This window comes from Protomyctophum bolini (genome assembly GCF_963924005.1).
Source record: "Protomyctophum bolini genome assembly, chromosome: 4".
Lineage (NCBI taxonomy): Eukaryota > Metazoa > Chordata > Actinopteri > Myctophiformes > Myctophidae > Protomyctophum > Protomyctophum bolini.
The window spans coordinates 44615426-44630138 of NC_137865.1; the positions used below are offsets into that span (position 1 = coordinate 44615426).

General features: G+C 42.4%; 2 protein-coding genes across 3 annotated transcripts in view; both read left to right on the forward strand.

Annotated features, from left to right (window-relative positions):
* The first annotated feature begins 602 nt into the window (after positions 1-602).
* Positions 603-9370, forward strand: map1lc3b (microtubule-associated protein 1 light chain 3 beta). Of its 2 annotated transcripts, XR_013963951.1 has the most exons (5): positions 603-872; positions 4208-4263; positions 6691-6797; positions 7067-7571; positions 7604-9370. XR_013963951.1 is itself a non-coding variant. In XM_080761777.1 (4 exons), the coding sequence occupies exons 1-4, from the start codon at positions 833-835 to the stop codon at positions 7242-7244; spliced, it is 381 nt and encodes a 126-aa protein (XP_080617903.1). In that variant the 5' UTR covers positions 603-832; the 3' UTR covers positions 7245-9370. The 2 variants fall into 2 exon arrangements, 1 of the variants encoding a protein (XP_080617903.1); XM_080761777.1 differs by having other exon boundaries at positions 7067-9370.
* An 898-nt stretch (positions 9371-10268) lies between these two features.
* The window catches only part of ccdc135 (coiled-coil domain containing 135), a gene marked incomplete at both ends in the record, with an annotated part of 9732 nt that continues 5287 nt past the window's right edge, over positions 10269-14713 (forward strand). The window contains 6 exons of the mRNA XM_080762255.1: positions 10269-10384; positions 11329-11503; positions 11804-11929; positions 12692-12886; positions 13297-13521; positions 13776-13994. Coding sequence (XP_080618381.1) covers positions 10269-10384; positions 11329-11503; positions 11804-11929; positions 12692-12886; positions 13297-13521; positions 13776-13994 — 1056 coding nt within the window. The remainder of the gene's footprint in view (positions 10385-11328; positions 11504-11803; positions 11930-12691; positions 12887-13296; positions 13522-13775; positions 13995-14713) is intronic.

Below are 14713 nucleotides of genomic sequence, written 5' to 3' on the forward strand. Positions count from 1 at the left end.
CGGGTCATACCAAATGGGACCCAGTGCCTCCCTGCTTGACACTCAGCATTAAGGGTTGGATTGGGGGTCAGTCCCTGCGACATACTAACTAGCGGCATGTCCAGGGGGTGTACTTGTCTTGTACATCAAGCTGCCTCACGCTACAGAAACAGGAGATAGGCTCCTGCCCTATGGGCCGATCATGGCTCGGCAAGGCTTCTTACAAGTCCAAAGGTATTGCCAAACCCCAACATGTGCTCTCACACACACACACACACACACACACACACACACACTATTCCAGTCCCTGAGGGGGGTCCCGAAAAAATATTTGGATGCACCAGCTCCCCCTGGTGCATTTTGTATTGACCTTCCTTGAACTGTACCCATTCTGCTCAATCTGTCAATACAAAATGTCAATCAATCAACAATAAAGATTGATTGATTGATTGAAGAATTTATTAACAGATTTGGAGAATTACAGTACATTTCAAGCACAACTCAATACAAAACTGTTAACTGTGTGGACTGTGGACACCTGTCTGTCTGTCTGTCTGTCTGTGATGGGGCGCTGGATGACGTCACGGGTCAGCTGACTGGTTTGTTTTGCTGCTCCAGTCTGTCCTCGGGCGAGAGAAGAACAGAACACAGACAAGCAGAAAGGAAACGAACGAACGGACGGAGGCGACATCAGACGACTTGAAACAACTCCGTATTATTTTAAGTTCAAAATATCATAGAAGCCCAACAATAAGTGACACTGTGTCTTACATTATTTAATACCGTTTTCATAATCCCGCTGGCTGTCGTCGATTTCTTCAGCTGGAGCGAAACTGGTTGACTTTGACGCAATATGCCTTCAGAAAAAACCTTCAAACAAAGAAGGACATTTGGTAGGTGTTGTTAAACTAGATTGTTGTTTTTATACATACTATAAATCACACGTTTACTTGCGTTCCCTCTTTATAACATGGATTATGATGCCATAGAGATAAATTCCATCAATAATCCGCCAGCTAGACAGATCTGTATGTTGTTTTTGTGTGTGGGCTACTATACTAGCCCATCGTAAATGTTGACAGACCAATTTGTTCTCTTTGATCAATGTTAATTAGTTTACCTTTTAACAAACATTGTGACACTACTGTTATCTACAGATAGATAGATAGATATACTAGAGAAGTACACTTCGCTTTGTCCAAGGCCTATCTATGATCGTGTCAGGTTTAATATCAATGTTAAGATAGAAAATGTATTAGAAATTAGAAATTGCTTTTGTTAAACTTGTAGGCTATTATATCATGTAGCTATTTAAATACAAGGGTTTATAACGAAATATAATGTAGTTTGCAGCGTTGAAGAAAATCGGGCCTTTGTTGTTCTTCATTTGCATCAGACTGGTGGTGGTGTTCAGAAAAACAAAGTGGTGTCGAAATGCGGGACAGCCAGGCAGGGAGGCAGAGAGGGAGAAGAGAGGGCTGCAGGATTGGGGGATGGGACTGTTTGCAGAGGTGAAAAGGGGACAAAAAGATAGCGACAAAACATGTAGCGTTTAACATTTTGCTTTTTAGGACTTTAGGATCAAAGAACGCACAGAGTCACAGACCAAAACATGCAGGTTATATGGCTTCTATTCTATGGCCCCCAATTTATAGTTGGTTAGTTTAACCCAACCAAGACTGACTTGTATCGATTCTGACATTTTTGTGTATCTATGATGACACACAAAATGTCAAAGAATCGATTAAATAAATCGATGACAGTCTTGATCCAAGGCTAAGTTAGTTTACACACAGACAGCATCCATGTGTCAGCATTTTTGCTTGTCTGTCTCTTTTATTTAAATTCACCAAACACCTAATTGTACCCCTGAGTGAAAGGCTTCCTGCCCCTATGGCGATACCCAGTGGTGTAAAGTAAACTGTAAAAAGTAACTAAGTAGTGCACATTTACTTAAGTACAATTGTGAGGTATTTGTACTTTACTGGAGTACATCCAATTTCCAATACTTTTACTTCTACTCCAATACATCTCAGAGGCAAATATTGTACTTTCACTCCACTACAATTATTTGAACTTTGACTTTTACTTGTAACAGAGTATTTCCATATTGATACTTTGACTTGAGTAAAACATGTGAGTACTTTTTACACCATTGGCGATACCTAAGCCAAACGTATGCCGCATAACCTCAGGGCAAGACAGACACATACCAACACCTGTTTGCCTGACACTCAATCACCATCCCATGTACAGCACAGAGAGCACCATAGGCCTTTGTTTGTTTTGGCCAACATTTTAGATTTTTGCTTGCATTGTCTCTAGTTAGTACACCAGATGTAAAATCCTCCATTTTGAGGTTAAATATAATTTGTGTGTGTCTGTTTAGTGTTTGCAATTGCAAATGATTATTCAAAAAGGTGAATGAGTATTGTATTGTATTGTACTAAGTAGTTTCACAAATTAATTGATCACGTTTTTTGCGGGGGCATTCCATGGGGGTTCCCTACATTAATGGACATTCCTCTCTTGAGTAACTACTAGTTCCTGTTTTGTGATATTCTTATTCCACATTGTACTGTAGGTAGGTGACTCATGGTATTGTGGGATTGGCTGATATGAGTGACAGTTGAATAATATTTGCATGCAGAAACAGCATGTCCCTCCCTGCTCTGTCGTTGTTGCTGTGACCTCATTTAAATGTAATCATGTGACTAAACTAAACAATGGGCCCATATTTCATCAGACACTAAATAAACAGAGTTAACTCCGGCAGCAGGGAAAGTAGGTTATTGAATTATCTAAATTGAGAAAGTTCTCTCTGAACTTGTATAATATGGCATCACAAGTTCCATCCATCCATTAGATGCAAATATGGCTCTAAGATTCATTATGCAGTTACCGGTATGTCATAAACCATTTGAGTGACTTTTCATTTAATTTAGTTAATGATTAATTGATTATGATGGCATTGGATTTTGAAATAATAAATGACCCAATCCTCTACCAAGTCCATGTCCGTTGGGTAATGATATATTTAGAGACAATATCTTTAGCTGATGTTTATTATGTTTACTTTTACCAGACCAAAGTGCACCTAACCGTAGTGTTATCTGTTATTAACATTTTGATTATTATCAAAAGTAATTTAGGCAAAATGACAGTTGGCTGGAAAGGTCAAAGATCTCAGATCTCATGTTTTTTTTGGCAGGTGAATTAACCACCCAATCCGCAGTTGTTCTTTGTCATTTAAAGTAATTATGAATGTCGGAGTCATGTGGCTGGAAACCAGAGCACTTTTTCTACATATTCAAAAATGAAAACACCTGTCCTAAGTGGCATAGGCACTATTAAAAAAAAACTTTATACTGTACAGTTGCCTTGTGTCTTAACTGTATTATTAGTATACTGGTATTAAATTATATTGTAATTCACCCAGAGAAACAAGAATCGGTTAAAAAAAAAAAAAATTACAAGTTGACAACATTTAGGAAACCCTATTCACTACGAAATATCTCTGATGAACTCAGTCAAACCTGATTCATACTTAACCCATTTTGACCTGAGATCAAATTCTAAAAATGTCTTCTAGATCCTGACAGTTTTCTGAAAAAAGCTATGTTTCTATGTCAGTCGTTCTTCGTTCGATTAAAAAAAAATAGCAGACCTACAAGCTCGTAGCGCGCCACTCGCTATGAGCTTGTCATACGACTGTCCCGTGCCACTATGAGCTTTGCCTTGTATATCTTCTATTTTGCTGTGGTGGACACCATTATTGTATTGAACAGAGTAGGCATAACCCTACCTAGATTGATGCTACACGTGCAGAGCTGTAGATCGGTCCTGGTCCTGGAGGATTCTAAATGTAGAGCATGTTCAAACTTGCCTGTCACTTTGTCCCACCTTACTTCCCGTTGGTGGTTTTATTGTCTTCCTGTTCACCAACAGATTGCTGTATCTCTGCCTCCCACATGTTGTACAGTAAAAATCCTCACTCTTCACTGTTGTTGAAACAATGTGTACACATTTGTACAATCTCTGTCTCTGAGTGAGTGTACAGTTAAATGAACACCTGAGGATTTCCCAGTGTAGGCACTGTCTTTCTGCTAATCTGTCCTTTTCAGTTTGTCAACCTGTCACTCAGTTGGTTAACTCGTCTGCCTTTCTACAGGGCAGCTTTTATGTTTATCAAACCGTCGCTCAAAGTTTGTTCTTTCTGTGTCCACAGAGCAAAGAATAGAGGATGTGAGGCTGATCAGGGAGCAGCATCCCAACAAGATTCCGGTAAGTTGAAACTCGCAGACAAATGTTATGGTCATATTACCTAGGTATGTGTGTGTGTGTGTGTGTGTGTGTGTGTCTCCACTTAGAAGTGTTAATTTCTATAGTATTTTATTACTCTATGCAATATGCATCATAACAACATGCATTAACAAGTAAGAACGAGTTCAGGGAGAGACCGAGGAACCTGCACACCAAACTGAAACTGGCAATGCTTTCCTGATTATTCTGACTGAATTTGATCCTCACCACTTTTCAGAGCTGTTTTTTGTAGGATCTACAGCTATGACGCAATACTAGAGATTTCTTTTGTTCGGGTGCTTTTCGCAGTTACCTGACGTTACAACTTCTATACTTGCGAGTAACAGAGAGGATGTATGTAGCCAGTTTTCCGACAACTTAACTCTCCGAATCTTCTACATTATTTAGAAAATAGACAATGCGTCACGATGTGATGTTTTGTGAGATTGTTGATCTGATAAAACACACACACACACACACACACACACACACACACACACACACAAACCTCCTGTTGCAGCTGTTAAGCTTGGAGATAGAATATCAGCACAGCCTCCCATCTGCTGGCCAAATTAAGTTTTCCTCTTAAATTGATGAACCCATTGAACCCACACACTGACATACACACAACTGCATGCACACACACACCCTAAACACACAAGTCTTTAGCTTCAGTGCCCACCATGGCTGATCTCTCTTTGTGTGTGTGTTGTTTCCTGTTTTTGTCCTTGCATGGTTTTAAAATGGCTAAGTCATGCTAATTGTTATGACCACCAGAGACCAAAATGTGCTGTATCATTGTAATATGACTCCTTTTAGATGGCCACATTGGAGCCTGGGGGGCGAGGGAGTTCTATGACAGACTGATAATAGCTCTCTGACTCCGTCCGGCAATAGAGAGGAGGAGCTCTCTTACCATATGGAGGCCAACATGCTTCTGAAAAACAGCTCCCAATTTGTAATAGGCTCTAAGTATGCACACAAAATAACTCTTCTTACTTCCGGGGCGCCTTCTGTCACAGGTGTTACTGATGATATTAATGAAGGCTCTGTTCCATTCTGGTCAAACAGAGTCAAGGTGCCCAGAGTCAAGGACCCCAGGTAGACTAGATGCTCAGTCATGTGTCTCTAATGGGGATCCTTCAATAAACATAAAACATAAACATAAGGTGCTGCTGTTATTGTGCATGTGGGCTCACTGGAAACACTCTGCTACACTAGTGGGTTTCAAAATATCCTTGAGTGGGTTCCAAAACAGAGTATGTAACTCTTGAGAGTGTACAAATGGAACCACATGAACCCGTAAAGGTCCATGTGGTTCCATTTGTGCACTCTCAGAGATCTGGGTGTCCTTGATATAAAAACGCTTGAGAACCACTGTACACAAATGGAACCACAAAGCCTTAATTAGTATGATCAGTCAGGGGGGAGAGAGTTATTCTGTGTGGATAGAGCCTACTGGTGTACTACAGACCTAGTACACTTCACTATCATATGCCCATACTCCTACTGCCTCTGCTATAGTCAGACACACTCTGAATAATATATATATACCTATAGCCTCTGGAAGGAACTACACCCCGGAAATCCAAGCAAGGGAGCTGCCATTTCGGTTCATGAAAATATATTTTAAAATATCTTTACATTTTATTATTTTATTTCCATTTCTGCTAAGCAGCACGCTATTATGCTTAGATGATTTTGATTTATATTAGGATAGATTTGCTGACTTTACTGTAAAGACAAAACGGAAGTGGCGAGGAGGCATCACTTCCACTTTATTGCTTGCTCATCGTGGTCAGAGCTTCCGTTCTCCAGACTGTATGACGGAAGCATTTGAAAATTGCGAGAGGCAACAGTCGGCAACGCAAGACTACCTCTCCTGTAATGCCTGCAGTGGAACATCTTTGATCAATATTGCTGGACACGCACGCACGCACACACACACACGTCTCACACACACACACACACACACACACACACACACACACACACACACACACACACACACACACACACTGCATACTGTATACTATTCATCTGTCTGGCATATTGTTGCGTGAGAGAGGAAAAGAAGCTCTGACAGGGTTTCCCTGGCCGGACGTAGCGCGTGAGATGATCCACTTCTAGATCTGCTATTTTTGCGGTGCAGGACACCGGCGTACAACAGAGTATAAATTACGTGCAACCTCATCTCCCTATCCCGCCTCAAGATGACTCGTATGTCATGCAGAGACAAAACGAAAGGACAGAGATTCTCATAACCACTTAGTAATGCAATACAGGTAAGTGCAGGATGAGAAATAAAGAGTGTGTGTGTGTGTGTGTGTGTGTGTGTGTGTGTGTGTGTGTGTGTGTGTGTGTGTGTGTGTGTGTGTGTGTGTGTGTGTGTGTGTCTGTGTGATTAAGGTGATCATTGAGAGGTATAAAGGAGAGAAGCAGCTTCCTATTCTGGACAAGACCAAGTTCCTGGTGCCAGACCACGTCAACATGAGTGAACTCATCAAGATCATCAGGTACAACTAAAATAGCTTCAATTATTACCATTCAGAACAAACGAAACAGAAAGAAACAACATGTCGGTTTACAGTATATCATTTTTTCCAGACGTAAACAATGATACTAAATTATATTATAACAATATTTCCTATCACTACTAGAATTTATACCGTTTTGATTGGTTGCTAAACCCCGTGTATTTACAGTGTATTGTTCATTGACAAATAAACAGAATCCTCTCCTCTTCTGACCCCAGTATCCTTGTCGTGTCTCTCTTCCCCACTAGGAGGCGCCTCCAGCTCAACTCCAACCAGGCGTTCTTTCTGCTGGTCAACGGCCACAGCATGGTATCCGTGTCGGCCGCCATCGCCGAGGTGTACGAACGCGAGCGCGACGACGACGGCTTCCTCTACATGGTGTACGCCTCCCAGGAGACCTTTGGCAGTGCCACGGCAGATCACTGAGCCAATGCTCCTGCACCACCACCACCACCTCGCCAACGATTGGACATTGATCGTTTTAACCCACGCGGACCCAACTCCGATCCGACCCTCCCTCCCTGCTGCCTTTCCCCATAACGACGTCTGCTTGCACAGTATCGTCATGTCGTTAACCAACATTGTAGGGGCCACACAGATACATGCGTACATGCCATTGGAGGGCTGCTATAGTTTTTAGCCCTCGACTCTTCATTTGCCAGTTAAAAGTAGAATCAGTTGTGGATGTCTGATTAAAGGCCTATTCATAGTCTGGATTTTCGGTGGTGAGCTGACCACCGGAGCTGAAATAACGTTGAGCGGCGGTGAGTAAAAACAGAGAGCAGGGCTGGAGCGGTGGCGGTGGTTTGCTCTTCACCGCGGCTCGTGACGTCATGTTGTAGTTCGGTGGTCACCTCACCACCGAAAATCCAGACTACGTATGAGCCTTTAACCCTCCGCGGGACATCAGTTGGATGCGCTGTTAGGCCATTCTTCACCCAGAACATTTGCGAGACCCAGTAGCATAAAGCCACGTGTGAACTTAACCAGTCATCTATGAGTTTGAGTAGAGAAAGCCATTCATTGACGTGCTGCTACCAGTGCGGTTGTGAGACACAAGCCTTGATCAATAAGAGGTAATGACCAGTTTACTACCGCTGACCTATTCTGTCAAAGTTCTTTGAGTTGAAGGAGGAGGTGGATCGTTCGGCTATCCTCCATCCCATTCACACACACACACACACAAACGCACATCTTCCACATTTGCATATAATTAGTGGTCACGTGATGATCTCAGTCTAAAGTGATTAATAGTCATCAGTATTGTCCACATATGGCTCAGGATAGAGTGATAGAGTCTAAAATGTCTGTCTCTTCACCTCATTTTTTCAAGTTTATAATACGTATATATACACTTTAGCCAATGGGCAAAGATTACCTTTTTTTTAATGAGGATTTTAGGAGGCAGGCCCCTAGAGAGAGAGAGAGAGAGAGAGAGAGAGAGAGAGAGATCAAGAGGGAGTGACAGATGTGTTAAGGATTTGTATGCTCACTTCTTGTTTTTAGTCAAGCTTTTTATTGCAAATAAAAGGTAGAAGCTGGGAGCTTTGACGTCGCCTCCGGTATCTGGAACAACTTTTTTGCCCACGACAAATACCAAAAGAAACCAAGTAGATAAATTGAACATGAAACGCCTCTATAGTGTTTGTTTTCGCAGCGTTTACATAACCTTTTATTGAGTCTTCCTTGGTCCTTCCTTTTGCAGCTTTGATATTTGTCCTAGCTTTGTAGCCTAAACATTTTAGCATCTTACAAAAAAAAAAAGGAAATGGAAAAGAAGAAACATGGGAAACTGCTATGCTATTGAAACGGCTGATTGTAATTTGAGGAAGAAAAGAAAAAAAAACCTCAGTGTACAGATAATATTGATTATATGATTTTGATGTTAATGGGGTTTCATTGATTATAACTAGCCTGCTTTTGGATGATATAAGGAGTATGTTTGTTTGCACCGATTATGTTTATGACAATGATGAATCGTGAAGGAATTGAGGGATTTGTTGGGCGAGCTGACGGGCATCATGGCACACCTGTATGACTGTCCAACTTTGCTTGTCTTTGACCCGAAGGCTAGATTTCCCCAAAATATATTTGCATTGCAATGCAAACTCACAATAGAACCTATCAGATTTTCGGGAAACCTTGACCTGCCGACTGATTGTGACCTGGATCACACTCTGGAAGAAAGACCCTTTTAGAATATCCTATTGCCTAGAATATGATTCTTTAGACTTTATATTATATATAGATTTTACTGTTGTGCTTATATACTTCCTTTTTTTGTTCCCTTTCTGACTACTTAATGGATACAGGTTTAGTCCTTTTGTTCTTTTTATTTAATGAGATTTTAGTTCCTTTGATAAATATGTCTATACTCACTGTCTACGTGACGTACAGGCGAAACGTTTTTTAGAACAGTAGAAAGAAACCAATGTGTGTAATGGAGGGTTGGAGCTATCTTTCTGCCCGGCCCTCTGTTTCACAGCCACACTCAAAAACAGCAATATCACAGCCTCCTCTTATGTATTTATGTTGGTATTTTATAAAGAATAAAAAAAAGAAATATATATATATAAGGTTTGGTTTTCTTGCATTGTTCTGGGGGTGATAATGGAATGATGATGATGAAGCTGATACATTTCATAGAAATTACTTGATGTCGGACAACGAAATGTTCATTTTCAATGTTGCATTTACATTTTTTTATGAATTCTAAACCTACGACCACCAATTGTCCTTGAGGGAGTTCCAGGTGGTCCCCAGCTAAATGATGCGAAGTTGGCAACCAAGTGGACTCACTCTTATTAGATCTTAGAACACTTGAGAGTGTAAAATGAAATCATTATGGCCTCATTAGGCCCACTGGCAGAGCCTGACCACTGCCAGAGCCTTTTGTGGTGGTTCTGGCTATGTAGGCTCTACGCCACCAGATGGCGTGCTTTCCTTTCCCGTCCCCGTCTGAAGTGAAACCCTACCGTTGTGCTTGTAGATACTGCTTGCTGATTGGTTGGTTTCTAGTTTTAGGGGGAGGGCTTCCGGTGAAAATCGAATAGAATTCTAGGAAATGCATGCATGAATAAAATATATATATAACTATAAATAAAATAGCTGCAATAACGGCAGTGACCAGTCTGACCACTGACCAGCAGGTGTTTCTTTAGCTTTTACCCAGTAGTTCTTCGTCTCCTTGGAAACCGACTAGCCATTCACAGCGCGGTCGTCCCTGCGGCCTGTGGGATTTTAGCTCCCGTTTCCATGGACACAGAGTATCAACAACGCTCTGCACATTTATCCTAACAAGGTAAACAAACAGCACGTCTCTCACCCAATACTTTTACAAGTTGTATACTATTGGTTGGTATTATTTAGTAATGTTTCTACTTTCTATTCTGTATGTATTATTCATTTATTATTATTTATTGTGTTTCTTTTCCGTCTATAAAGTAGTAGATGGAATCCTTGGCAGAGTCTGTGGAAGGTCTTGAGGGAGAGTCAGAGAACGACTATGAGTTGTCTGAACTGCAGGAAACTCTCTGCAGCATCACTCTTACTCCTGAGCTTCAACTGTAAGGAGGCGGAGGACGCACGCACGCACGCACGCACGCACGCACGCACGCACGCACGCACACACACGCACACACACACACACACACACACAGACACACACACACATACACACATACATGCACACACACTGCCTAGATATTGCAATTATTGATTTGCGAGTTTGCAACCTTAGTTTTGACTGATACCTGTCCATTCAAACTCTAGACGGGCCCGCGGCCACCCCAAAGTTATTTGTGCAGCCGGCGAAAACTAGAGTTCTCAACAGGCCCGAAATTTAAGGCCCGGCCTTACCTGGGCCCTCCTCAAACCCTGTACACCCGCTTCCACCCTTAGATCTCCATATATGGAGCTTACCTGTTCTGACAATTCATATGTTGATCTGACCCCCCCATGCCAAAGCACCAGCACTCGCCAAGCAGTCTGCCGTCACCCAGGCGGATGCGTGCATGCAACCTCACCCTCAGGGTGTTTGCCATCACCCAGGCGGATGCGTGCATGCAACCTCACCCTCAGGGTGTTTGCCATCACCCAGGTGGATGCGTGCACGCGACCTCACCCTCAGGGCGTTTGCCATCACCCAGGCGGATGCGACCTCACCCTCTATTTACAGCGTATACAGCTTCATACCCTGTATAACATGTTTAACGTTATAACGATGCAATGTGACATAGCTCTGCTGTACCGCCTCCAACTGTATACTTTCCCCATTTTCGACTGTTTTATTATATTTTTGACACTTGCATTGGCAATGTAAACGTATGTTTTCTCATGCCAATCATTTTAATTTAATTGAATTGTAATTTCTGAGGCAATGGCTACTGTTCAAAAACCCCGATATATCTTCTCCAACACTGATGAGAAATCATCAACCTAAACATTGTATGAAATGTGCTATCAAGTCGACTTGATCGATTGATTTGATTGGTGTTATCTACCCAAATAGTCTTGACTGGACAAAGGAACTGGACCTGTCCCAATGCCCCACCTCCTACAAGGAAAACGCAACTCGAGAGAATCATCTGTTGACTATCTCTGACAACTTCCGATGTCAGTACACAAACATCTACCCAGACCGCAAGCCTTTACTGCTCTGCCCCCTCAACGAGTGTGGGGTTACGGTAAATAGCCCAAGCACGCATGGATATAAACCATCATATTGTTTCTGACTTTTCTAGTGCATCAACTCTATTATTTTTTCCCTTACCCTTCTCACTGTGTACATACAGTATACACACGTTAAATTATTCTGTGCAGATTTAACTGAGAGTTTAATAATTTACCTAAATGACCAATTACAAGATCTGTGTTTATGCAGTTGAACGAGCATTGACGATTTTACCGTGCAGTATCAGCTCTCTTGCATTCATTGATGATGCATTCATCCCTTTGACATCTCCTCCTGTTTATGTGTTATGTAGAAGTTTGTGTCGACCACCCTGCAGCCCACGCTGCTGCCCTACTCGGAGCTCTACGGTTGGAAGGGCTGTGCCTCCTTTGTGGCTGACTGCCTGTCCCTGGAGCCTCTGGAGTCTTCTATAGACCTGGTGAGAACCTCTTTACAATACTTTATTTAGATTGGATAGTTATGCATGGAGCATGGATAGTTATGAGAGATGCACGGTTGCACCATTGCAGCCAGATATAATGCTTGTGCAGAACATTTACTCAACTATTGACAAGCACTGCCAGGAATGGCATCCACATTTTTTGCAAATTTGTCACACCGCTGGTCTGAAAAAAATCCCTCTTGGCACAAACTATCCCATGGTCATCGGTGACACACATGCCAAGTCTTAAGTCTTAGTGAATCAGTTGGACAATGCCAGAACAGATTCAATGTTCCAATTGGCATAGCTTGTGCAGATCTCTGGAGTTCTGTCTCCCATACGTGTTCAATTGTGGTGAGATATGACGACTGCGTTTAGGCAACAGCATATGATTTACATCACTTATACGTATATAAGTTATATACGTATATATACACAATATAAACATCATAAAGCATTTGATTGATTGAATAGTTTATTAGACAGTATAACAGTAACGGAGTACAGTCAAACATTCAGTTCAAAAGGGATAGTGCCAAAAAAAAGTCCTTGTGGCCTAATCAAAGTGAGTGTGTGTGTGTGTGTGTGTGTGTGTGTGTGTGTGTGTGTGTGTGTGTGTGTGTGTGTGTGTGTGTGTGTGTGTGTGTGTGTGTGTGTGTGTGTGTGTGTGTGTGTGTGTGTGTGTGTGTGTGTGTGCGTGCGTGCGTGCGTGCGTGCGTGTGTGCATGCGTGTGCGTCACTGTGTTTCTTTGCTGTAAGCCCACATACCTATTCTCCCCTACATGGGTGCTACGGAGCCGGAGGGGCACGTGTTTGGACTTCTCCACCCTGCTGTGCAGCCTGCTTTTAGGTGCCGGCTATGATGCCTATTGTGTCAGTGGCTATGCGGTTAAAGAGATGTGCCTGCTCAACCAGAGCATGCAGGACTGCCCCGTTCTGGTCACAGAGATCACGGTCAGTGTTGTTTGAGTCTGTGGCATAGAATGTGTGTTATTATCAATGTATGTCAAGTGTGCACTAATGTAGCCTATACAGTACTTTCAAAACAACACAAAAAAAACAATAGAATACACTTAAATATTTCACAAAGAGACATATATCACCGTCGAATATAGAAAGGAATCAGGAGATGAAACTGATTCAGAACTGGATGAAACAATGTAGCAAATACTCAAGGTAACCTGCAGACTATAATATTAACATTGAGTGTGTGTGTGTGTGTGTGTGTGTGTGTGTGTGTGTGTGTGTGTGTGTGTGTGTGTGTGTGTGTGTGTGTGTGTGTGTGTGTGTGTGTGTGGGCGGGCATGCGTGCGTGCGTGGGCATGCGATGATACGCGTGGAAATATTATGCTAATTGTTTGCAGGATGCTATTTCTGACGTGAAAGCGCAGGAGAACAGGTACAGTGTGAAGCCACCCAAAGAGGAGAACAGGTACAGTGTGAGGCCACCCAAAGAGGACAACGGGTACAATGTGAGGCCACCCAAAGAGTTGAGGAGCAGCTTTGAGAGGAGACAGGAGCAGAAGAAACAAGAGGAGGTGCACGCCGCGATGCTTAGAGAGCAACACGAGACTCGACGACTACAGGAGGTAATGTTTTGGTGCTGTAAACACAGTATGAATAGGAACCCTGAGCAACAAGAAGTCATTCGAGCGAGTCTGGTAGATACTTGACACTATGCAAAATGTGAACTGCCTTATAAGGAAGAAAACATCATAAAAGTTGCCGCGCAATTTGTAATAAATAACAATGCATTTTCTGACCTTATCTCGACTCTTTCCCCTCCTTTCTCCCATTCCCTCAACCTCTATCGGCCTTTCTTCCCCAACCCTTCCCATTATAGGAGCATGAAAGGCCCCCTCCAGACAACTTGCTGGGCCTGCGAGTCCACTGCTGGGTGCTGGTTCTAGCGGGGAGCCGGGATGTCCCAGATAACTTCTTCATTGACCCACTAACTGGACAGAGCTACTCCACAGCGGATGAGCACTTTCTGGGCATAGAGAGCATCTGGAACCAGCACAACTACTGGGTCAACATGCAGGACTGCCGTTACGGCTGCAAGGTGGGAATAGACGCTTTCAATCTGAAAACTATGTTGTTTGCCGGAAATAGCACATTTTCAACTATCATCATCAGAGTATATATTTCAGCTGTACATTTTCTACATTACAGCAAAGTGTTGGTCTGATCTATGATCCCTAGTGGTCAACAACAAACTTTAATTACATTCATGATACAGTGTGAAGGTTGTAATCTTTCCCTCGACTTGATTTGCAGGGAAATGGTCACATATGACATGAATGCTTTGTGTGTCAGACTCTATTCTGGTCAGTCTAGTGCTGCTCATGGACTGACTGGTCTCTTGTGGGCTGCTTGTGCAATCTGTGCAAGCATCTGATGCAGACAAGAGTCATGGTCACATCTGATGTGAACTGGAGGAGAGGGGCATCATTTTAAAACGTTATGTGGTAGTTAATATTCATTATTCATTTGTGAAAGTGGATCAGAAGTCAATAAGGTTAAGGAAACTGAAAAGAGCGTTTCTACACTTGATTGGTTTCACCACTTGAGACCTAGCATTCCTTATCTGACATGTCATCACAATGTGTCGTGCTGCAACACGCTGTGATCTTGTAGATCACGTATTTTAAGCAAATAGATTTGGTGTAGAGGGAAACTTTGGAGAGGGGCAACGGTCCATGGATAGACAAAGAAGTATAATACTGCGTGCATGCGTGTTTGTGTGTGTGTGTGTGTGTGTGTGTGTGTGTGTGTGTGTGT